This window comes from Nansenia antarctica (assembly GCF_963989245.1).
Source record: "Nansenia antarctica genome assembly, chromosome: 11".
Taxonomy (NCBI): Eukaryota; Metazoa; Chordata; class Actinopteri; order Argentiniformes; family Microstomatidae; genus Nansenia; species Nansenia antarctica.
The window spans coordinates 16,652,747-16,678,604 of record NC_137681.1 but is presented as its reverse complement, the minus strand read 5'-3'; the positions used below and the strand labels follow the sequence as shown (position 1 = coordinate 16,678,604).

General features: G+C 49.3%; 2 protein-coding genes across 3 annotated transcripts in view; both read right to left on the bottom strand.

Moving 5' to 3' along the window:
• Positions 1-81: 81 nt before the first annotated feature.
• dcaf7 (ddb1 and cul4 associated factor 7) lies at positions 82-7,097 on the bottom strand. Of its 2 annotated transcripts, none has more exons than XM_080541418.1 (7): positions 6,530-7,097; positions 5,397-5,555; positions 4,454-4,565; positions 4,229-4,347; positions 3,486-3,695; positions 2,936-3,053; positions 82-886 (listed from the first exon to the last, which is right to left on the bottom strand). In XM_080541418.1, the coding sequence occupies exons 1-7, from the start codon at positions 6,665-6,667 to the stop codon at positions 711-713; spliced, it is 1,032 nt and encodes a 343-aa protein (XP_080397544.1). In that variant the 5' UTR covers positions 6,668-7,097; the 3' UTR covers positions 82-710. The 2 variants fall into 2 exon arrangements, with proteins under 2 accessions (XP_080397544.1, XP_080397545.1); XM_080541419.1 differs by having other exon boundaries at positions 82-883.
• A 13,552-nt stretch (positions 7,098-20,649) lies between these two features.
• Positions 20,650-25,858, bottom strand: part of erbb2 (erb-b2 receptor tyrosine kinase 2) — a 25,288-nt gene continuing 20,079 nt past the window's right edge. Inside the window, exons 21-27 of the mRNA XM_080541423.1 lie at positions 25,162-25,317; positions 24,855-24,930; positions 24,544-24,690; positions 24,295-24,392; positions 22,124-22,297; positions 21,357-21,744; positions 20,650-21,026 (exon numbers count right to left, since the gene is read on the bottom strand). Coding sequence (XP_080397549.1) covers positions 20,662-21,026; positions 21,357-21,744; positions 22,124-22,297; positions 24,295-24,392; positions 24,544-24,690; positions 24,855-24,930; positions 25,162-25,317 — 1,404 coding nt within the window. The 3' untranslated portion in view covers positions 20,650-20,661. The remainder of the gene's footprint in view (positions 21,027-21,356; positions 21,745-22,123; positions 22,298-24,294; positions 24,393-24,543; positions 24,691-24,854; positions 24,931-25,161; positions 25,318-25,858) is intronic.

Below are 25,858 nucleotides of genomic sequence, written 5' to 3'. Positions count from 1 at the left end.
TCACATTCCTGTAAGAACAGAGAAACCCAGACACCACACTACTCAGTGACACAAATCAAATATTTAATCAACCAATCAGGATACAGGAAGTTTGGTTTGACGTACAGTGACGTGGAAGGGTTCTGTCCGTCTGAAACCAGGTTGTCAAGGTGATGTCTGGTGTTCTGTCCATTTCAAACATAACGGCAGTGTTTGGGAATAAAGGTGGTGGTGTACATTAAAAACGATCACTATGGTAACACGTAATAAACAACAACTTACGGCAGATATAAAAACAGCTGTCAGACGCTTGTATCCACGGTAACAATAGATCCACCTGTCAATCAACATGCTGATGAGAAGACTTCAGCGGGATTATGGGTAGGACTGGTGGGCTGTGGGTAGAGCAGGGGGTTGTGGGTAGGACTGGGGGGGTTTTGGGTAGAGCAGGAGGTTGGGGGTAGTGGGTAGAGCAGGGGGTTGTGGGTAGGACTGGGGGGTTGTGGGTAGTGGGTAGAGAAGGGGGTTGTGGGTAGGACTGGGGGGGTTGTGGGAAGAACAGGGGGTTGTGGGTAGTGTGATCTTGATCCATATTGAACTGTTCTCTTCTCGTAGTCTAGGTGACCAAGCATGTCTGTCCAATACGTCAGCGGGGGGAGAGGAGACACACACACACACACGCACACACTCACACACACACACACACGCACACGCACACGCACACAGAGCGGTCACACCCTGAGTATCTCCAGACAGTTGTTGTAGCAGATGCCGATCCAGTCCGGCTGCGTGGAGGCCCACTGCACGTTGTTGATCTCCCCCTCGGCCGTGTATGCCAGGATGGGGTCCTCGATGGCACGCGGCATCTGCTGGATGTCCCAGATCAACGCCTGGTGGTCATCGGCTACTTAGAGGAGAGGAGGAGGGGGGGGGGAAAGGGGGAGGAGGATGGTTGAGGGAGGGGGTTGGGGGAGGGGGAGGAGGGTGGGGATGGTGGGGGAGGGGGAGGAGGGTGGGGATGGTGGGAGAGGAGGGAGGAGGGTAGGAGGAGGGAGGGGGTTGGGGGAGGGATGGTGGGGGGTGGGAGGGAGGGGATGATGGAAGAGGAAGGTGGGAGGAGGGAGGGGGTTGGAGGGAGGGGGTTGCGGAAAGGGGTTGGGGTAGGAGGAGGGACGGTGGGGGGAGTGGGGAGGAGGTGGAGACCACAGGAGGGGTGAGGAGGAAAGAAGGCAATTAGTTAATGTACCATAACATACCACTGCAGGCCTGCCTTCTGCACCATCAACAAAGTGTGTGTGTGTGTGTGTGTGAGAGGCTTGGGCGGTTTTACAGTTAAACCGTAAACCCCAGTTTAAAAACCGGATTTTGTCAATACCGTCATAAAACAGTCAAAAATTGCTATCTTTTATAAACGCCTTAAGAGTGTTTGACCAGCGACTAGGGGTGGGCATCAATGATCGACGATCGATAATTGATCGATAAGGATCTTGGTCGATCACAAAATATTTTGCTCGATAATCGTTAATATTTTTTTCTTTTTTTATAATAATAATAATGGAAATTAGTTTGTCCACGTGTCACCAGATTGCGTTCGTCTCTCACCCCTGAACATGTTAACATGATCATCTTTCTGAACAAGAACCAGTAGGCCTGCCGCCTACAGTCTCTCGCTGGAGTTTAAATTTAAGTTAAGCTGGACGCTCTTAAGGACACTAACGTTTTCAGTCATCCTCCTATTTGTGAGTACGGTAACTGTTTTTTTACTGCTCCTATGGTGAGTTACTTATTTTCTATATTTTTATTTATAACGTAAAATGTGTTTTAAAGTTAAACAATTTAGGCTACTCACTGCCTTGTTTAAGAGGATTGTTATCTGACTGTAGTGTCTAGTTTGAAAGTGAATGAATGTGTGCAATGGCAACACAAATAAAGTTTTTTCCCCAAGGATTTATTTTTATTTTTTTAATGAAAAACGTTTTTTATTTTTATTTGTAATTTATTTTTATTTTTTTATGAAAAAAAAGCTTAGCGATTAATCGATAATTGATCGTTAATTCTTGCGATTATCGAAAAATAAATGTTGATCGTTTGCCCAGCCCTACCAGCGACACTGTCTGTGTGGTTGAAGACGCTATGAAAGTGATGACAGAAGTTTTGTAAACAATGTAATTTGTCAAATAAATAACCTCAAAAAGTCGTCCCTCCCCCTATCGTGCGTGTCTGTTACAACTGTCAACACACTTTTCGAATTTAACATTCTAGCTATGTTCTGTACGCTTTAATTTTCACAGATCTACGAGTGACAGTGGATTACTATTTTGTCCTGTTGTTTGTTCATTCAACTTTTTTACCTGACAACTAACAACCGGTGAACTATACAAAACTTGAAGCAATGGATGTGGACAATGTGACTTAATAATAATAATAACTTAAATGTATATAGCACCTGTCAGGGGACCCAAGGAGAAACAATAAAATAACAAAAACAGTCAGACAAACAGACAGGCAGACAAAAACAACAACAGAACAAGGGGGCCGAAGGCCTTAGCGAACAGGTGGGACTTGAGGGCCGGCAGGAGGAGTGTGTGTGTGTGTGTGTGTGTGTGTGTATGTATACCTGCGGTACAGATATGACAGGAGGAGTGTGTGTGTGTATGTATACCTGCGGTACAGATGTGACAGGAGGAGTGTGTGTGTGTGTATACCTGCGGTACAGATGTGACAGGGGGAGTGTGTGTGTGTATACTTGCGGTACAGATATGACAGGAGGAGTGTGTGTGTGTGTGTGTGTGTGTATACCTGCGGTACAGATGTGACAGGAGGAGTGTGTGTGTGTGTGTATACCTGCGGTACAGATATGACAGGAGGAGTGTGTGTGTGTGTGTGTGTGTGTGTGTGTGTGTGTATACCTGCGGTACAGATGTGACAGGGGGAGTGTGTGTGTGTGTGTGTATACCTGCGGTACAGATGTGGCAGGAGGAGTGCGGCGCCCAGGCGATGCCGTTGACGCAGGCGCGATGATTGTTGAGTCTGGCCACCGGGGTACAGGGCACGCGCACGTCCAGGATCACCACCTACACACACACACACACACACACACACACACACACACTGTTAAGACCAGGGCTAGGAACACGGTTAGGGTTAGGACCAGAGTTAGGATTAGGGAAGGCAAGAGATTGTCGATGGGACTATAATCGTCCGGTGAGAGAATGTGTTATGCATAGTTGTTATGATGTGTCCCAATGGAAGCATGTAGAGATTGAATAGGAAGGGGCCCTGGATTGATCCTTGGAGAACCCCAAGTCATTTCAATTTATTCTGACCCAAAGTTGCCAATGGATACATAGTAGCTTCTGTTCTGTAGGTAAGATCGAAATCAGTTTAGGACTAGGGTTAAGACTCAGACCACGGTTAGGACCAGGGCTAGGACTAGGGTAAGGACTAGGGTAAGGACTAGGGTTAAGAGTAAGCCTAGGGTTAAGACTAAGACTAGACTAGGTTACCTCCATGCCGTCCATCGCCATGGTAGCCAGGTAGTTGGGGTCTTGCTTGTTCCAGCAGAGGCGCAGCAGCGGGTGGTGCTGGGGGTCCTCGTAGATGATGGTGCTGTGCTCCAGGTGGCGCAGGTCGAACATCCTCACGGAGCCGTCGGCCCCCACTGACGCAAACATGTCCCTGCCCCCCCCCGCACGACTGAACGCTATGTCATACACCTGGGGGGCGCGCGCACGCACACACACACACACACACACACACACACACACACACACACACACACCAGGTTAGACCGTCATCATCTGTCTGTCTAATGGTCAGTTAATATGTCTGTCTGTCTGTGTGTAGCTGTCTGTGTGTGTGTGTGTCTATCGCCCCCTTTGTACTGCTTCTCTGTTCCTCCAGTATTAAAAAAAAAATAAAAATTTAAGTTTTAGAAAAAGGTGGTAGAAGAAGGTTTCTCCTTCTATCAGTGGCCCCGAGCCTGAGCTAGAGTACTCTTCCTGCCACGAATGGTGGACTGATGATTCACATGCTTAGCATTCAAATGTATTGATTGTAAGTCGCTTTGGAATAAGGCGTCTGCTAAATGCCAAAAATGTAATGTAAATGTGTGTGTGTGTGTGTGTACCTCGTCGTGGGCGATCAGCTGGGTCTTGACATGTCCTGACACCAGGTTGACCCTCTAACCCTGTGTGTGTGTGTGTGTGTGTGTGTGTGTGTGTGTGTGTGTGTGTGTGTGTGTGTGTACCTCCTTGTCGTGGGCGATCAGCTGGGTCTTGACGTGTCCTGACACCAGGTTGACCCTGCCCAGCACCTGGCCCGTCTCCAGACCCCAGATGGTGCAGGTGGTGTCGATGCTCGATGTTCCTACACACACACACACACACACACACGGTTAGAGGTCAGTGGTCAGGGTTAAAGGTCATGGTCAGAGGTAAAGGTCAGGGGTCAGGGTTAGAGGTCAGGGTCTCACCTAGCAGGTTGGGGTCCACCTCGTTCCAGTCGAAGGAGGTCAGCGGGGCGCAGAAGTCAGAGTTCTTATTGTTGTTGAGGAGACACTCCAGACGCGTCTCTGAGTCGCTCACCTGCAGACAAATCACAGACAACACAGGTTAAAGGTAGTCACTAGGGAGTAAGGGTTGTTAGGGGCGTTGTTAGGGGGTAAGTGTTGTCGCTAGGGGTTTAGGGAGATTGTTGTTAGGGTGGTTAGGGATAGTTAGGGGGTTAGTGTTAGATAGAGGGGTTAGTTAGGGGTAGTGCTGTCCCAAACGACTATTTTTCTAACGATTAATCTAGCGATTATTTTATCGATTATTCGATTAGTCTAACGACTAATTTATCGATAAGTCTAGCGATAATTTTTGTACTGCAAAAAAAAAAAAAAAAAAAAAAACTTTTTGTCTCCACCTCACTGCTATGTTTAGCCAACTTGAATGCCAGCATGGCCATTTAGAAGTCTGTCCATCACCACAACACATAGCTAGCTAACGTTACTCTCGCTGCTATGTTATGATTAGCTAAATTGATGCTAACGTAGCATGCGAGCTACGAGCTAGATAACGTACAGTAGGTGCTCGCACCACAATGACAATAGGCTACCGTAGCTAGCCAGCTACATAGCTAACGTTACTAACACCAGAAGACAAGACATACGAACTGTGGTGAGCTACATTGCTTGTGTAACATTAGCTAGTAGCTATCCATTTTCACTCATACACTTAATTGTCTCGCCTGGTAAAATAAAGGTTAAAAAAAAAAAAAAACGGCATTTTTTAAATTTGCGACTAACCGACGCATATTACGCTAACCGACGTATTGACGTAGTCGGTGACGTCGACGACGTCGAATAATCGTAACAGCCCTAGTTAGGGGGGTTAGTTAGTATTAGCTAGAGGGGTTAGTTAGGGTTGTCTCACCCTCCAGATGCGGAGGTAGTCCCCACTAGTGGCCAGGAGGTCGGGGTACACCCCCTTGGTGTCAGGGATCCACATCAGCTTGGTGGTGGGGTACGGGTGGTCGAAGGTGTTCCTGCACAGGAACTCTGAGCTCTCCTCCTCCAGACCCACAATCTGCACCTAAAAACACAACCACAAGATCACGGTCAGGAACACAACATAGCCTGGAATGATATGCTTTAGGGCAGCAGCTACTCAACAAGGCAACAATCAAACGATAATAATTATCATTAAAAAAAAAGGAGGAAAACGGTAACAATGGCAACAGCCACAGGATCACAAACCCTGGGACACAGGAACACAGCAGAGGTCAGGGTTAGGGTAACTAGTAACATTACTAGTACTTAAGCCGCGGTTTGGAAGATTTACTGTCATTTAGAATAAAGAAACACACCCCAACTGTCTGACCTGACTCACCACAACCTAGACAGTGGAAGGACCATCTATCTACCTGTTAGACAGTGGAAGGACCATCTATCTACCTGTTAGACAGTGGAAGGACCATCTACCTGCTAGACAGTGGAAGGACCATCTACCTGCTAGACAGTGGAAGGACCATCTCATTACCTGCTAGACAGTGGAAGGACAATCTACCTGTTAGACAGTGGAAGGACCATCTACCTGCTAGCTAGACAGTGGAAGGACCATCTCATTACCTGCTAGCTAGACAGTGGAAGGACCATCTACCTGCTAGCTAGACAGTGGAAGGACCATCTACCTGTTAGACAGTGGAAGGACCATCCATCTACCTGCTAGCTAGACAGTGGAAGGACCATCTACCTGCTAGCTAGACAGTGGAAGGACCATCTACCTGCTAGACACTGGAAGGACCATCTACCTGCTAGACAGTGGAAGGACCATCTCATTACCTGCTAGACAGTGGAAGGACCATCTAAGGACCATCTACCTGTTAGACAGTGGAAGTACCACCTCTCACCTCACGTCTGCTTTGTTTATATTCTAGTACTTTGCTTTGTTGATTGTTTGTTGTTGTTGTTGTTGTTGCATTGTCGAGGAGCCAGCTGCAACTGAGCAGCATTCTACGCGCATGACAGGTAAACAAACATCGACTTGTTGTTGTTGTTGTTGTTTACCTTGTTGTTGTACTCCTCCACGAAGCTCCCGAGCGCCAGGCGGAAGCGCTTGTCCGGCCGCACGCTCCAGTTCATGGCGTACACCGTCCACGGCGCCTCGTACTTGTAGATCTCCTTCCGCTTGCCGTGCAGAGACATGATGACGGTCAACAACACACACAAACACCGAAGACAAAAACTAACAAAAAAACAAAATGGTTGACCGACGTCTCTCTCTCTCTCTCTCCCGTTAAAACGATGAGATGCAGCGACTTAAATGTTGTCGTGGTGTGAAATGAAGCACGTTATCCCTTAACGAGCTGGAACAGTTGGCAGTGTTGCACCAAAAACATTCCCGTCCAACACACACCACAGCAGCAGCAATGGCGGAGGGTCTCCGAGCACCAAACACACACAAAGGGTTAGGGTTAACCCTGCTCGTTCAAACGGTGGCAGGCCGACCAGCCACGACGGTCCCCGACGGTATAATCATCCCGAAAACGCGAAACGTGTCACTTATGAAGCGGTGGAGTTCGGTACCGAAGGAGGAAAATATCGTTTTCAAAAGCGATACGGGAAAAGGCTGAAATGCTGCAGCGGAGGGAGGGAGGGAAGACGGGTGTGTTCTGCGGCGCTGCCGGTAGGAGGCGCTGCTCGTGAGACAGCCTGCCCCGGAGGTGGTTTACGTGATGTGTTTCCGCTTAGGCGGGAGGTTTAACTGTATAGGTTACATGATTAACTGTATAGTTACATGATTGATTCATATGTTACATGACTGATTGATTGTTAAGAGAGTTAAAAAGTACATTTCCGTTGTATTGGCTAAGAATAGGTAGAACTGCATGTCCCAGAAGGCTTTGCGGCAAGACGTCATAGAAGTTTTAGGTGGTTTGTTTTGAGAAATGTGAATTGTAACGTCCAGAATTGAAGTGGACATCTAATAGCTTGTTGGTCATTTTTGAAGGTAGAAATACTACAACCCCTCCGTCCCAGGGAGACATTAAACATACTCATTACTCAGACCCCTCAGGAAGTCCAGCAGGATGGGGTACACCTTTTCCCCTGCAGTCTGATGAGCCTTCTGCTCCACCAGCTCCACCACAGCAACTCGGCTCTCAAACCGGTCTGGACCGGTCTGGGAGGCAGCTACTGACAAAATACAAGGAGAGATTAAATATACACAGTTGTATCTAAAGTCCAACACATCTATCTATGACTATCTATGTATGTTTCAAATAGGAAAATAGAAAGTTGTGTCTAAAATACAGTATTATTATGGCCTCTATGGCAGAATACATAGGCAAGCATTTCTTGCGCAGCATTTCTAATAAACGTCTTTCCATCCAAATTGCACATTCATCATCTGAATTAATAGTTGTGTGTATTTGAATGGTCTTTATGGTCTTTATTGTCATTGATATAGTACAGGTACCAAACAACGAAATTTGGGAGGGGGGCTCTCCTGGTGCTAGGAAAGAAAAAAAAGAGAAAAACAAGAAGGGAAAGGAGCTGGTTTACATAAATAAAGGCTATGTACACTATCCACTATACTATACTATACAAATAAAACACTGTGCTGTACTCTATGCTATACCTATTCTAACATTTCCTATTCTCTGAACCTTATGTACCCTAGGGTTGTCATATTGCACATAGTGTTATTGCACATTCATTTAAAGTGTCGCAGTTTGCAGGCTTGACATTTTAAACAGTCTCACCTGAATCAGAGTCGGAGCTCTTGCTGGCGCTCTTGGCGCTCCTCCTCTTGGCGGCCTTCTTGGTGCTCTTAGTCTTAGCGGCCTTAGCGGCCTTGTCTGAGCTCTCTGTGGCCTCCATGCCTCTGCTCATCTGCAACACAACAGAGTTCAGATCAACGTTCTGGTCGACTTGTTAAGTCAAAGTCAAAATAGCTTCAGACGGGATCACATAGAAGAACGGATTAAAATGACAATCAGTCAGTCAGAAGGCGACGACAGCAAAAGGCTTGTTCTGTTCATGTTAGGATGGGGCCTGCTGGGTCTACAGGCTTGTTCTGTTCATGTTAGGATGGGGCCTGCTGGGTGTACAGGCTTGTTCTGTTCATGTTAGGATGGGGCCTGCTGGGTCTACAGCCCTCAGAGATACATCAAATGATCTGACCCAACCCCAGGGTTTAAGTGTTATATGTGCTATACTACTCTTGACAGTGCTATATAGGCGTATTACACTCAGGGTTGCCAGATGAGGCGGGTTACCGCCGAATGGGCTACTTTTGATAACACTGGGCTGGGGAAAAAAAGCATTTGGGTGTGTTTTAGACTGTGGTTAGACTGGAAATGGACAATCCCATCTGGCAACCCTGATTACACTTGACCGTGCTATACACAGTACTATACTGGTCTTCACAGTGTTATACAATACTGTACTGGTCTATACCGCTATGGTCTTCTTGACGCTATTTTTCCTTTTTCACATTCATGAAATGGTTACCTGTGTTTTGTTTGCCATTGTCAATGCAAATGTGAAAACGCTGTTGAACGGTAGAGTTACATAGTTATAGTTAAAGTATATGACTACTATCTCTATCACAATAAATAAAAATAAAAAAGAACCCCCCCCCCCAAAAAAAAGAAAAGAAAAGTAGACTTCAGAATACTGAATACTATAATATTCAATATTATATATTCATATTATATATAATACTGAATATAACTAAACTATATTAAACTGAATATAACTACTTATTATTATTATTATTATTATTATTTAAAGCGGAAAATACAGCAGTTTGCTCCTAGTTACAACACGTGTATTGTGATGTCATCAATTAAAAAACGGCATTCTTATGCCTCATGACCTAATAATGGTGTCAGTATGAACCCATCCATTTCAAAACGTGGCTCACATTGACTTCAGAGCACAGAGGACACGTTGTCTGTTAGTGAGGTACTTCAAGTTTCTGACAGGATTAGCAGACAAAAGTAATCAGATGGGTCAAACCCAGAGTGACCTGAACGACCCGCAAGGGACACCTGGTCTGAAGAAAGACAACAAGAGAAAGGAGAAGAAGAAGACGACCAGCGCAACTTTTACCTTCTTTCGACGGTCTGCCCTCCTCACTAGATGTGGAAGAAACACCGGAAAGACTACATCGCGCCCGGACTCCGCCGCCAACGCCAACGACAGCCGACTTGCTTCCTCCGTATCCGCCCGGAGAGCGACTTCAGCCGGACGAGAGAACACCTTTGGGATGAATTGGAACACCGGCGAGCCAGTCCTTCCTAGAAGTCCGAGCTCTCACAGCGCTCCATCCCAGACCTGTCTACCAAGCCACAAAGACCGTGTAGACGATTGGGCGGACTGGCAGCTGCCCGGGGTCCCCTCCACATCCCAGGAGGACACGTCCAAGGAGAAGGACGTCAAGGCGCTGACGGCTACTTCTGTCGACTCCCTCATCATCAATTCTCTCATGTCCTTTACATAAACGAATGAAGGAATGCAATTGATCATTTAAAAAAAGGTGTTGTGTGTTCAGTACAAAGGGGGGGGGGGATGTGGTGCATCTGTGGATGAGGCAGAGGCTGTGTGAGTGAGGGAGAGGATTATTCTTATTGATATATTCAATATATAATACTATATTCAGTAGGCTCCTCAACACTTAAACCTTCGTAATATAAAAAATAAAAAACTGAACCCCCCCACCCGCCCAAAAAAGAAAAGAAAAGACTTCAGAGTTCCAGACATGCGGAACATCTCACCAGACCGTGTCACATAATATGCTATTTTTTGGTTACAGAATGTCATCTTGATCTATCGAGCGTGTGAGGTAGCCTCTTGTACTTTCTACATCTGTGTAAAATAGTATAAAAGTATGCAGTGTAATCCACCACTGTTGTCTTGTTGAACACGGTGTCACTGGGCTCGCTGTGGCACAGTGGACGGGCTCATTGACAACGAGTGTTCCCTCTTCTCTCCGGCTGGGGAACATCACACAAGATGCTCACATCACAGAGGGGATGGTGCTTAGCATCCCAAAAGCATCTCTCCCTTCTCTCTCTCTCTCTCCCTCCCTCTCTCTGTCTGTCTCTCTCTCTCTCTCTCCCTCCCCCTCTCTCTCTCTCCCTCCCCCCCTCCCTCTCTCTCTCTCTTTCTCTTTCTCTCTGTCTCTCTCTCTCTCTTTCCCCCCCCCTCCCTCTCTCTCTCTCTCTCTCTGGCTTCTCTCCCCTCCTCCCCAACGGAGTGTTCTTGACTTTGAGCACCTGACAAAACTTTCATGTCGACTGGGGAACGGCCGTGCCAGTGGGCGGCCGGGCCGTTTCCTTGTTTAATGAGATCAGCCTAATTAACGTCTTCATGGACACACTTCCTCTGGTGCCACAGGAAGCCTCGGGTCAACGTGCCGTCTGAGACACACACCAGGATAGGGATGTGCGTGTGTGTCTGTCTGTGTGTGGTGTGTGTGTGTGTGTGTGTGTGTGTGGGTGTGTGGGTGTGTGTAAGTGTGTGTGTGTAAGTGTGTGTAAGTGTTTGTGTGTGTGTGTGTGTGTGACTAACAGATGGAGAAATATGTATTCAACACATCAACATTTTTTAATTCAACATATTTCCATTGCAGCTATTAACACAGCTAAATCAATTGTAAAATTCCAATCCATATGTAGCAGTCTCTAGGCACAGAGGGAGGTCGACACAGAGGAATAGTACAGAATATGCTTTTATTTAGTCCAGCACAGCTCAGCACCGTCACTGACGTGCTGAGCGAGTCTTTTCCCCCCCCGCTGCTTCTCCCTGCCGGGACCCGCACCCGCTGTTCTCCCTTTCGGGACCCGCTCCGCAACCCGCCCCCTCTCGGGACTCGTTCGCTCCCGGCAGAGCCCTCGCTCTCGCCCCGCTGCTCCTCCCTTTCGGGACCCGCTCCGTCCGCTCCTGGCAGAGCCCTCGCTCTCGCCCCGCTGCTCCGCTCCTGGCAGAGCCCTCGCTCTCGCCCCGCTGCTCCGCTCCTGGCAGAGCCCTCGCTCTCGCCCCGCTGCTCCTCCCTTTCGGGACCCGCTCCGTCCGCCCGGCTCCCTGCACCTCACCCCCTTTCGGGATCTCGTGCGTCCTCGCCGCGGCTCTCTCTCTCTCTGTCTCACAGTGTCTGCACTCGGTCAGGTACTTCCTGCCCTACTCATCTCTCGAGGGAACAAACACAGACAGGTTAAATAGACCAGTGGGACAACGAGTCTGATCACTGACACCTGTCCGTAATCAGCCCATTATTCCCCCTCCAACGGCAGTCTAGCTCCCTCTGCAGGCCAGAACGCGCCATGTTCCCCACACATCCCCACCGCCAGTTTCGAGGCCGGGGACACAACCGGCCGATAGCCTACTCCCCCCCCCCCAATCACGGGAGAGGAAGTCGGCCACGACCATCTGCGCCCCCGGCCTATGAACCACCGTGAAGTTGAAGGGCTGCAACGCGAGGTACCACCGGGTGATCCTCGCGTTGGTGTCCTTCATGCGGTGGAGCCACTGGGGAGCATGGTCGGAGTAGAGGGTGAACGAGCGCCCCAGCAGGTAGTACCGGAGGGCGCCGACCGCCCACCGAATGGCCAGACACTCCTTCTCCACCGTGCTGTACCTGCCCTCCCACTCCGACAGCTTTCGGCGCGGGGCGGCGGCGATCGCAGTGGTTTTGTCCACCTGCGGTCGCACCTCCCCACCGCCCAGGATGTACCCCAGATACCGGATCTCCCCCCACCCGATCACGCACTTCGCCGGGTTCGCCGTCAGCCCCGCCTGCCTCAGCGACTGTAGTACCGCAGCCACCCTCTGCATATGCTGCGGCCAGGTGTCCGCATAGATGACAATGTCATCTACGTACGCCGCAGCATACGCAGAGTGCGGCCGCAGAATACGGTCCATCAGCCGCTGAAACGTGGCCGGGGCCCCAAACAACCCGAACTGCAGCCTGTATGGCCGCGTACGTACCGTAACACCCGGTTGCGTAACTATCTGATGCTCTATGAGGCGAGTACGACCGGGTATAGGGGAGAACACATCTGCGAACCTATGTTGCAATCGATCAACGTCCGCCCGCTGGTTCGCCGAGAGATGGTCGCCTAAGCAGGCCGGGGCGCTAGTACTCGTTTTTGGGACCTCCGGCCCGAACTCATCCTTCTCGGGAAGTAGCGTCACCAGGGAAACAGGGACCACGTCGTTCCATTTTTTCAAGAGATTAATGTGGTATATTTGCGTGCAATCCCCTCTATCCGACCGCACTACCTCGTAGTCTACATCCCCAATTCGCCGTGTGACCACGAACGGCCCTTGCCACTTGGCGAGTAATTTAGAGCTAGACGTGGGCAGTAATACGAGGACTTTGTCTCCCGGTGCGAAATTGCGTAGTCTAGTCCCTCTGTCGTACAGCCGTTTTTGACGCTCCTGGGCCTCGAGCAAATGCTCCCGTGACATAACCCCCAGTGCGTGGAGCTTTGCTCGTAGGTCCAGGACGTATTGTATTTCATTCTTACTGTCACTAGACCCTTCCTCCCAGCTTTCTTTAATCAGGTCTAGGACGCCCCGTGGCTTGCGCCCGTATAGGAGCTCAAAGGGGGAAAACCCCGTGGAAGCCTGGGGTACTTCCCGCACTGCGAACAACAGAGGGTCTAACCACTTATGCCAATTACGACTATCTTCGTGAATGAACTTACGGATCATTGACTTAAGCGTCCGATTGAACCGCTCACACAGCCCGTCGGTAGCTGGGTGGTACACGCTCGTTCGGACCGCCTTAATGTCTAACAACCCGTAAAGTTCCCTAAGTGTTCGTGACATAAAGTTAGTGCCTTGGTCGGTGAGGATCTCTTTCGGGATCCCCACCCGGGAGATGACCTGGAATAACGCCTGTGCTACACTCTTTGCAGAGATAGTACGAAGCGGTATTGCCTCGGGGTATCGAGTCGCGTAGTCTATGAGGACTAACACGAACCGATAGCCCTGTGAGCAACGTTCAAATGGATTATATCCATCCCAATCCGATCGAATGGTGCCTCTACCAGGGGGAGGGGGCACAACGGTGCCCTGGGCACGGCCGGGGGATTGACTAATTGGCAGGATGCGCAGGATGCGCACCACAGATGCACCTCTGCCCGAATCCCCGGCCAATAGAATCGAGCCATTATCCGATTGAGTGTTTTGTCGTATCCTAAGTGGCCTGCCATAGGGTTATAATGCGCCGCCTGAAATATAGCTTTCCGGCGGCTCCTAGGTACCAACAACTGGGTCGTCTCCTCGTCCCTGCGAGTGTCACGACTCACTCTATACAGTCTGTCCCTAATCAATACAAAATACGGGTGGGCGCGCACAGCGTCTGGCCGTACCAGCACACCATCAATACTGATCACCTGGTCATAGGCGGAGCGTAGAGTGGCGTCGCGAGACTGCTCGAGGGGGAAGTCGGCTCATGGAGGGAACGCAGGCGGCGGATCTGCGGGTGCCGGACCCACCGCCTCCTCCGGCTCCTCGGCAGCGTCGGACGCCCTCGCATCAGCGCAGAGCACTGCGCACGCCTCACATTTCCCTGTCGGTCGTGCACGCACCCCCGTGGTTTCCCCTAATACCTGCGGAAACCCAGCCCAATCTAAACCCAAAATTAGGGGGTGCATGAGGCTCGGACTAACCGCCGCCTTGACACTATATTCTTTTCCCCCCATAACGAATTTCGATGGGGACCACCGGATACTGGTGACAATCCCCATGTATACACAGTATCCCAACCCGCGATGCCTCTAACAATGCCCCGGGTCGAACCAGGCGCTGGTGGATCATGGTCTGTCCGGCAAAAGAATCTAACAGCGCCTGGTGCGTCTCGCGCTGTACCCTTACTGGGATGTAAAACGCCTGTCCTGGACGCGGGGGAGGGGTCGGACTGCCGACGACGCGGATTACCTGACCCACCTCCATCTCGGGGCAGTCCGCATCGCCAGTATCCCTCCTCTACCGCTCGTGGGGCCGTCTGTGGGGTGGAGGTTGGCCCCCCGTGTGTGTCCCTCCCCCCGGTGGCCCGTCCTGTCCTCCGGGCAGGCGTTGGTGGCTCCCGCCGCGGCTCCATCCCAGGCCGTACCCCAGGCCGCGCCCCGCCGGCCCGTTGGCGCGGAGCCGGGGTCGGGGTAGGGCGTAGGCCCGGGGCTGGAGCCTGCGGTCGGGGCAGGTGGTTGTCGGGGGAGGGGTCGAGAACGGCCTCCGGCTCGTCCCGCACCCCCCTCCTCTGGGCCCGAACCTGGGGACCTCCCCCGGGTGGCTCGGTGCGGTCCAGTAGCTCGCGGAGCATGGCCCGCTGCTCCGCCTGTCCCCGCACCAACTCCGCCGCCATCACCTCCTGCGCCTGTAGCATCCGGGCCAGGTGTGTCACCACCTGGATCGATGAGTCCATGGTCCTCTGGGCGTGTGTGCCGACCCCCTCTCTGTGCCCCACGTTGGGCGCCAGATGTAGCAGTCTCTAGGCACAGAGGGAGGTCGACACAGAGGAATAGTACAGAATATGCTTTTATTTAGTCCAGCACAGCTCAGCACCGTCACTGACGTGCTGATCGAGTCTTTTCCCCCCCCGCTGCTTCTCCCTTCCGGGACCCGCACCCGCTGTTCTCCCTTTCGGGACCCGCTCCCGCTGTCTCTCCCTTTCGGGACCCGCTCCGCGACCCGCCCCCTCTCGGGACTCGTTCGCTCCCGGCAGAGCCCTCGCTCTCGCCCCGCTGCTCCTCCCTTTCGGGACCCGCTCCGTCCGCTCCTGGCAGAGCCCTCGCTCTCGCCCCGCTGCTCCGCTCCTGGCAGAGCCCACGCTCTCGCCCCGCTGCTCCTCCCTTTCGGGACCCGCTCCGTCCGCCCGGCTCCCTGCACCTCACCCCCTTTCGGGATCTCGTGCGTCCTCGCCGCGGCTCTCTCTCTCTCTCTCTCTCTCTCTCTCTCTCTGTCTCACAGTGTCTGCACTCGGTCAGGTACTTCCTGCCTTACTCATCTCTCGAGGGAACAAACACACACAGGTTAAATAGACCAGTGGGACAACGAGTCTGATCACTGACACCTGTCCGTAATCAGCCCATTATTTCCCCTCCAACGGCAGTCTAGCTCCCTCTGCAGGCCAGAACGCGCCATGTTCCCCACACCATAAAAAAAAGTGCAATAAAGTGGAATGACAAACTAAACCAGTGTATGCCACTAATGTGTGCTAATTAGAATCAGCTGGGTTAGTGCATAATAATAATAATAATAATAATAATAATAATAATAATAATAATAATAACTTTAATTTATATAGCGCCTTTCAAGAAACTCAAGGACGTTTTACAATTCAAGGGAATGATCAGTGGAGGAGGTCATTGTTTTCAAATGTAGAGTCATTACCTGACACTCCCCATCTAGTGGCCGGAGTGGGATTTACATAGGCAGGTGATTCACCTGGAGGGTGTGGCCGGAGCAAGAAGACACAGTCTCTGACCTCACTTCCTGTTACCAAGATGATATAGAGAATGCTACTGTTTTGTTTGACACTTATCCTTAATTATCTCTGCAACCCTTATTATCATTCATATTCTGACCATCAACATGTTGTATTCATTTATTAGTTGTAATAAATATTGCTTCATTTTTGAAAAACAACGTCTGTGGACCTTGGATTATTTTTGAGGATAATGGAGAGTCAGACATTTTTGCTCCGCCACCATAGTGGTTATCCATAGGAATGGAAGTAACCATTACACAAAGTCAAAGACTCCTTCCACCAAGAACTACCTCCTACAGCAATCAACTCTCCAACAAATACTGAAATGGGAATGAAGGGCTGGATGGGTGCAGATGAGCACATGGCCGAATTGTTTGAGAGCAGGTGATGTACTGCTCTCTTGAGTAGAGGTCCCCATAAGAGTGATGCTTTATCATAACCATCTGTAGTACTGCTCTCTTGAGTAGAGGTCCCCATAAGAGTGATGCTTTATCATAACCATCTGTAGTACTGCTCTCTTGAGTAGAGGTCCCCATAAGAGTGATGCTTTATCATAACCATCTGTAATAAAATATCTCTCATGTTTCTCTAAATTGGTCATTAGAGGTTTCATTATTTTTCCTCTTCTATGAATCTCAGAGAATTGACTCTCAAAATCCAAATATGCAAATATGCAGGCGCGGTATGATGACGCGCTCGAACCAAATATGGTCCATCAAGCGTCCGGGTGATGCCTGCAGCTGGATATACTTGAGCAACCCCGCAGACTACAACACACACACACACACACACACACACACACACGCGCACACACACACACACACACACACACACACACACACACACACACACACACACACACATCTTTAACTATTTGTATGCCTATTGTTGTTTTTACTGACTGTGCTTTTGTTTTACTTTTTATTTATCTATCTATTCTTGTTCTCTCCATGGAATGAGAAAAGCACTATACAAAATAAACTATTATTATTATGATGATGATGATTATTATTGTTATTATTGATACCGAAAGCATGTGAAGAGACATGAAGGTTTCCATTATTATTAATTATTATTATCATTATTATTAATAATCAGAATCATAATAATAATGGAAACCTTCATGTCTCTTCACATGCTTTCGGTATCACTACATCACTACTACTACTACTGCTACTACTACTTCTAGCAATAGAACAATAATTATATAGGATAACCCTAACCCACCCCAGGGGTAAACCACCTGGCTGTTCTTCATGGGCTTTTAAAGACTGAAAAAGACCTTTAGTCTGTTAGTCTAGTATTGTCTTTAAGGTTAGGGTTTGACTGTTAGTCTGCTAGTCTAGTATTGGCTTTAGGGTTAGGGTTAGACTGCTACTCTACTGCTACTATTGGCTTTCGTTGACCAGTCCTCACGTGGTCCTCATGGATTTGTCTTTTTTTATTTATTATTACTTTAACTGCAAGTGCATTGTGTGACAGGTGCTCTATAAATAAAGTTTGATTTGACTAGAGGAATAGACGATGTAGCTGATGTCAGGAGATTCTGGTGCCTCCCTGTCTCTGCTTGTCTGATATGAAACAGTCAGTGGTTGATCACCCAAAAATAAATACATGTCCATATCCAACCACCAGGGGGCAGTAGTAGACCTCTGCAGGCACTGGCCTGAGTTGCTAACAGGTGCAGACTTTGAATATTCAAAGAGGATTATTTATGATGCCCATATCACTATACCATATCAGTAAACCATATCAATACACCATATCCCCATACCTGCATATCAATACAGCATATCCATCCCCATATCGTGTCACCAAACAATTCCTTTAACCATTGATGTCCCACTGTCTCATACAGTCACCCTAACCCTCTGTCTCACAACCCAACCCAACCCAACCCCAACCCCAACCAGTCAGTCACAGCCAGACACAGTCAGGAGATCATAGCTCATGTATTAAGGCACACGTGGTACAAACAATCAGGACATAGAAAAAACAAACTTATTTTCTTCATAAAATATACATTTACATATTTACTCCACCCACACTGTATCTAGCAGAGCTATTGGTCACAGCCCAGCCAATCAGGTCAGCTGCTTATGCTGTTGGTGCATCCCAATAGTCTCTCCTTGCAACCTCCCCCCGCCCCCCACCTTGCTCCCTCCTTCGCTTTTTAAAATGCATTGGAAAACAAGATCCAAGGAGGAGGGAGGAGAGGAGGGAGACAGGATGTGAGGAGAGAGAGAGGATGTGAGGAGAGAGGAGGGACTAACCCAGATCTCTGTACCTTGTTCATCTGTTTTCTAAAATGACAGACATCGACATCCTGGAAGTTTGGCTGGACAGGAAGTCCTCTGACATCCCAACCGACACCCTACAACATCAATAAAAAGATTCACGTGGAAAATACAAAAGATACATGTTGTCAAAAAAAAACTCTTTACAGACATTTAATATCACAATTCCTTCAACATTCCCCTTTCTGCAACACCCATACCTCCACCCATCTCTCCATCATTCTTCTGTATGGAAGAGGTCAGGGGTTGTTGCCATGGACAGCAGAAACTGCCTAAATATGAGAACTGAGCTGATGATTGTATAAAAGCTTGTTGACAATGGAGACATAATATACAGCTCTGGAAAAAAGGACCACTCCACATGTTTTCTTACATCAGCATCTCTACATGTATGGCAGCCACTCCAGCCACACCTCCTTCTACTTAGGGTGTGTTCATAAATACGCTCAGGAAATCTGCTCTGGTTTCAGAGTGCACTGGTTTCAACATCATAGAGCACTCTGAAATCTGTTAATTTTATGAACGGTCAGTTAAAAGTCTTTACAAACTAACTGTAAACTTGACGGACACCAACGATAACATTTCGCTGGCGGCCAACAATTTTACGTTATTTGTTATTTTGGCCAGTTGTCATTTTCGGCAAATAAATGCTCTAAATTATATTTTTATTTGGAATTTGGGATAAATGTTGTCAGTAGTTTATAGAATAAAACTAAAATGTAAAAACTAAAATGTGTTCATCATGTTATAGACAAAAGCAAAAATGTTCATTTTACTCAAACACATGCCTATATAGGAAAACCAGAGAAACTGGTAATTTTAGGGTGATCTCTTAATTTTTTCCAGAGCTGTATACACACACACACACACACACACACACACACACACACACACACACACACACACACACACACAGCTGCACTGAGAATTCTGACCCACACAACAACAAGGAGACCCCAGCCAGAGAATGCGTGTTTGTGGGAAATAGTCTACATTCACTTCACCCCCCCGCTCTCTCTCACACACACACACACACACGCACACACACACACACACACACACACACACACACACACACACACACACACACACACACACAGTCTAATGAATACTCATTCAGCCCCCCACCAACCCCCCTATGGCCAACACACAGAAGTCATTGTTCAGAGAACGGTCGGGAGCTCCCTGCAGACATGCAGGACTAGTACCTTCATCCATGATAAACCATTAACTAGTACACACCAGTATAGACCAGTAGAATTAACCAGTATAGACCAGTAGAATTAACCAGTGTTGCTGGTCAGAAGGAGTGTTGAATTCCTCAACAGTGATGCAACTACCCCCCCCCCCCCCCCCCCCCCCCAATATAAAGTCTTCCACAGCAGAATGGGCCACAACATGGCTGTCTGTAGCTTGTCACCACGGCAACAATAAGTTCAATTGTACTGAGAGGGACAGACCAGAATATTAAACATCCAGCTGATGCATCATGGGTAATTACATGTGTTCTTGATGTTCCAGGGGCTTCTATCTGATTGGACAAGCAGTAAGCCTATCTAATAGATGATTGGACAAGCAGTAAGCCTATCTAATAGATGATTGGACAAGCAGTAAGCCTATCTAATAGATGATTGGACAAGCAGTAAGCCTATCTAATAGATGATTGGACAAGCAGTAAGCCTATCTAATAGATGATTGGACAAGCAGTAAGCCCATCTAATAGGTGATTGGATTGATTAAGGCTGTAATATGTGATTACAACAGTGAGGGAGAAAAACAATGATTCACACAACAACAAGCAGAAAACATTGATGGTAAAAAAGAAAAAAAAAGAATAAAAACCTTAAAAATTAATCTTCTCTCCAGTCCAGTGTTACTAGGATCATTACAACAAGGTACCAAGACAACAAGGTACCAAGACAACAAGGTATCATGACAACAAGGTACCATGACAACAAGGTACCATGACGACCGCCGACATCCAACAAGTCATTTCACTTTGCTTCAAAGTACTTAGTGTTGATTCAGAGGTCTGACCCTCAGAGGCCACCGTACAGACCAGGAGACACCGTTCCTCTGCTAATGCTACACAGACGACCTCTGACCCCTGTGACGCCTGACCCCTGGGAGTCGTCTTCCTCCTCCTCCTCTTCCTCTTCCTCCTCCTCTTCCTGAGTAGCACTCCTCCCATCACACATTCAGCCCACACACACACACACAAACACACACACGCACACCCACACTCATGCACGCGCACACACACACACACACACACACACACACACACACACACCCTCTCTTCCTTTCCTCCCCTCTCCAGCAGGGCTAACCCACCCCCTTGTGTCTACGGCCTCGGTGCCTCACTTCCTTCCTCCGCATCACTTCCTGTTCCTGCTGGGTCAGGTGGTGGTGTGTTCCCTCAGGGTTCCGCTCCAGGTGTCAGCCAGTCCCAGGTACTCTGGGTTCTCCGCCGTGGGCGTGACGTAGCCGTTCCCCAGCCTGGGGGGCGGTCCTCCTCCCCCCTCCCCTGCCCCGCCCCCAGCCGTCGCCTTAGCGACCAGGTCCAGGTAGTAGGGGTTGTCGAAGGCCGGGGAGGTGGGGGTGACGGTTGCCATGGGGACCAGGTACTCGGGGTTCTCGACGCTGTGACCGGAGCTTAGCCCGCCGTTGGCCAGTCGTCTCTCTGGGCGGGGCCTGTCGGGGCGGGGCAGCGTGCTGGAGCGCTCGGCCGGTCTCAGGTCCTGCACTTCCTGGTTCACATACTCTGGAGGGGGGGGGGGGGGGCGGAGTTAGACATCAGGAGGGGAGGAGTCAGGAGGGGCAGAGTCAGACAAAAAAAACATTCAAAAACAACTACTGTATCTGAGGAAGATGAGAGTGTGTGAGTGTGTGTGTGGTGTGTGTGTGCGCGTGTGTGTTAGTGCGTGTGCGTGTGCGGTGTCTGTGTATGTGTGTGTGTGTGTGTGTGTGTGTGTGTGTGTGTGTGTGTGGTGTGTGAGTGTGTGGTGTGTGAGTGTGTGTGGTGTGTGCATGTGCGTGTTCGTGTGTGTGTGTTCGTGTGGGAGTGTGTGTGTGTGTGTGTGTGGCAGCTCACCTGGTGGGGCGTGGTTGTGCCTGTGGGCGCCGCGGGGCAGTGTGTGATGCTGATGATGCTGATGATGATGGTGAGGATGATGAGGATGATGAGGCGGGGAGGGTGCGTCCGTCTCCAGGTCGTTAGGGAGGGTGGGGTCTGCGCAGTAGCGCCCGGGGGAGGCGGGAGGGAGGGGGGGCTCGTCCGGCCCCCCGTCCAGGAACACAGAGTCAGAGTGGCTGCGGAACAGGGAGGGGTAGGGGGGGCACTGGGGGCTCCAGGCAGCAGTGCTGCTACTGCCACCGCCCCCCCCTGCTGGCAGGCTGGGGTACTGACCTCGGCCCAGGGTGCTGACAGACGAGTACAGACTCCTGCCTCCCTCCCCTCCCTCCAAGATCTGGTCTGAACTCTGGAGAGGAGAGGAAAGAGGGGAGGAGGAGGTCTGGTTAAAAACATGTGTGTGTGTGGGGGGGGTAAGAGACAAGGACAGAGAGAAATAGGGAGAGAGAGATAGAGGGGCAGAGAGAGATAGACAGAGAGAGATACAGAGAGAGAGAGAGATAGACAGAGGTAGAGAGAGAGAGAGATAGAGACAGAGAGAGAGAGAGAGATAGATAGAGATAGAGAGATAGACAGAGACACAGAGATAGAGATAGAGGGACAGCGAGAGAGAGACAGACAGAGATAGAGAGAGTGGTTACCCTCTCTAGGGTTAGGTTAGGGTAGGTACCCTGTGGGGGGTTAGGGTTAGGGTAGGGTTAGGGTAGGGTAGGGTTAGGGTTAGGTACCCTGTGGGAGGCGTGTCTGGAGGGTCCGTTGGGGGCCTGGGGCCTGAAGAAGCTGGGCTGGGGCACCAGGTACTCCTCTGCATCCAGCAGGTCTCTTATGGCCCCGCCCTCCTCCTCCAGAAGCATCCGGAAGAACTGGCTGTCTGGGCTGACGTGACTCATCTGGTCATCATTCTGGAGGGAGAGGCAGAGTTAACACACACACACGCACACACGCACACACGCACACACGCACACACACACATACACACATACACACATACACACATACACACACTCACGCGCTCACACACACACACACACACACACATACACACTCACACGCGCGCGCACACACACACACACACACACAAACACACACACACATACACACTCACACACACTCACGCGCGCGCACACACACACACACACTCACGTGCGCGCACACACACACACACACACACACACTCACACACTCACACACTCACACACTCACACACTAGGGCTGCACGATTAATCGATTTTAAATCGAAATCGCGATTTGAAATGATGGGATTAGCTAATCGCAAAGCCTGCGATTTGCCTGCGATTTGGGATACGTCATACAGCGCGTCGGATTCAACGTCAATGAACGTCAACGTCAATGAACGTCAATGTCAATGAACGTCAATGTCAATGAACGTCAATGTCAATGAACGTCAACGTCAATGAACGTCAATGTCAATGAACGCACACGCACAACAACAACATCGCACGTGAAACGCCCACGTTTCGGTAGCTAGCAACATTCATGGTGGATAAATGGCTTCAGCAGAACCAGAAGCAACGTTGGACGATTTAGTCCCGAAGAAAAGCAGCACTTCTGTTGTAAGTATTTCGGGTTTAGGACGACTGATGTGCAACAAAAACAGGTGTTGTGCACAACCTGTCGTGGAACAGTCGCTCCATCCAGAGGCAACACCACAAACCTGTATCAGCACTTGAAAAAGTACCACAGGCAGCTCTATGACGAGTGTACGGTCAGAAAAGGAGAGTTGAGTGAAAGTCCCGTAGCCCGGTCTAACGTTAAGCAAACTAGTGTTTCAGAGTCGTTTGCGGCTGTTACACAGTATGAAAAGGGCTCACGAAGGCACCGTGAAATAACCAATTCCGTCAAGCATTACCTCGCTAAAGACATGGTGTTTATTAACACTGTGAGCAACGAAGGGTTTAAAAAACTAATCCAAACGCTGGATAAAAGTACTAACAACCGATCTGCGGTCGAGCCGTGCACTTCATACATTACGACGAGTTGAAGAGTTGCCAGCAAACGGTATACTTTTCCTGCTTTATCTATTTATCTATCTATACAGAAAGGATTATTTTTTACTGGACATTTTTATTATCACTTTATTTAACTTGATTGCAGTATGTGCAATATTTAGATGCTGCTCCTGAGCCATAATTGAATAACCTTGTTTGTAGAAAGGTCCTATTTTATTTTGATATTGGAATTGTTAAAAAAAAATACACTTGTTGAGAGAAACAAAATGGTGTTGCTGTTTAAAAACCCCATAAATAAATATGTTGTCCCAATTCATATCTTTTAAGTTCTCATCCTTTCATTAGAATTAGAGCAGTTAATAGTTTGATGGTATCATGTGGTAATGCTCTCTGAAAATAGGTGATAGACAGATTCATCCAATCACCTGCCAAGTATTTTTTGAAAGTACCTGCCCTTTTCCAAACAGCTTCCAATGAAGCTTTCCTAGATGGTTGTGTGAAACAAACCATCTGAGTCAGGTTAGTAATGCTCCATCACATGTTTTAATCTGAAGCTTGATTTTAAAGCAACCCAATGTAAGTTTAGTTCTTTCACTCGTAGCTCGGGCTGTGGGGGTGCTAGAGGAGGGAGCCTCTAAGTCCCCTGAAGACGTACAAACAAACTGCACGTTGATACGACCTTCCTAGCCGGAGATATGGCCACACTTTACAAAAACGTCCTTTTTTTTTTTTTTTTTTGCTATTTAAAAAAAATAATAATCGCAAATTAAATCGCAATCGCAATATCTGTCCAAATAATCGCAATTCGATTTTTTTCCCCCAAATCGTGCAGCCCTATCACACACTCACACACTCACACACTCACACACTCACACACACACACTCACACACTCACACACTCACACACTCACACACACACACACACACACCTGGATGACCACGTAGCGTGGTGGGTCTCGGGCCATGGTGCCGATCTCTGTCACCAGCTCTCTGAACCTCGGACGGCTGTCTGGATCGATCATCCAACCTGTCAATCACACACACCCCTCATCACCATGGTAACACAATCACACCCCTCATCACCATGGGAACAATCACACCCCTCATCACCATGGTAACACAACCTGTCAATCCCACAGCTCGTCACCATGGTAACTGGAAGGGGTGTGATAACTCACATTTGACCATGATCATGTAGAGGTCGATGGTGCAGATGAGGGGTTGAGGGAGGCGTTCCCCCCCCTCCAGCAGCTCTGGGATGTCCCTGGCTGGGATCAGGTCGTACGGCTTCGCCCCGAACGTCATCAACTCCCACACCGTCACCCCTGCACACAGACACACACACACACACACACACACACACACACACACACACAGTAAGAACACACAGACACACACACACACACACACATTATACCATAACACGTACAGTAAGAACACACACACACACACACACACACAGGAGTGTTAACCAGACTGAACCACAGACCGTAGCTCCAGACGTCGCTCTGGTGAGTGAACTTCCTGTGCAGGATCGACTCCAACGCCATCCACTTGATAGGCACCTGAGGAACACACACACACACACACGTTAAACACACACACGCGCGTTATACGCACACACACACACACACACACACACATACACCCGTTAAACACACTCACACACGTTAAACACACACGTTAGACACACTCACACACACTTTAAAGACACAAACACACGTTAAACACACAGACACACGTTAAACACACTCACACACATGTTAAACACACACACACACACAGCTCCGCCCCACCTTTCCCCCGTCAGCGTGGTACTCAGTCTCGTCGATGTCCAGCAGGCGCGCCAGCCCGAAGTCTGTGATCTTAACATGGTTGGGGTTCTTCACCAGCACGTTCCTGGCTGCCAGGTCTCTGTGCACCAGACGCACCTCCTCTAGGTAGCTCATCCCCTACACACACACACACACACACACACAGGGTTAGAACCAACCCTTCACTGAGGAGGGGACAGGAGAGAGGAGAGGGGAGGGGAGGGGAGGGGAGGGGAGGAGAGGGGAGGAGAGGAGAGGGGAGGGGAGGGGAGGGGAGGGGAGGGGAGGGGAGGAGAGGGGAGGAGAGGAGAGGAGAGGAGAGGAGAAGAGAGGAGAGGAGAGGAGAGGAGAGGAGAGAAGAGAAGAGAAGAGGAGAGGAGAGGAGAGGAGAGGAGAGGAGAGGAGAGGAGAGGGGGAGGAAAGGAGAGGAGAGGGGGAGGAAAGGAGAAGAGAGGAGAGAAGAGAAGAGAAGAGGAGAGGAGAGAAGAGAAGAGAAGAGAAGAGGAGAGGAGAGAAAAGGAGAGGGGGAGGAAAGGAGAGGAGAGGGGGAGGAAAGGAGAAGAGAGGAGAGAAGAGAAGAGGAGAGGAGAGAAGAGGAGAGGAGAGGGGGAGGAACGGAGAGGAGAGGAGAGAAGAGAAGAGGAGAGGAGAGAAGAGAAGAGAAGAGGAGAGGAGAGAA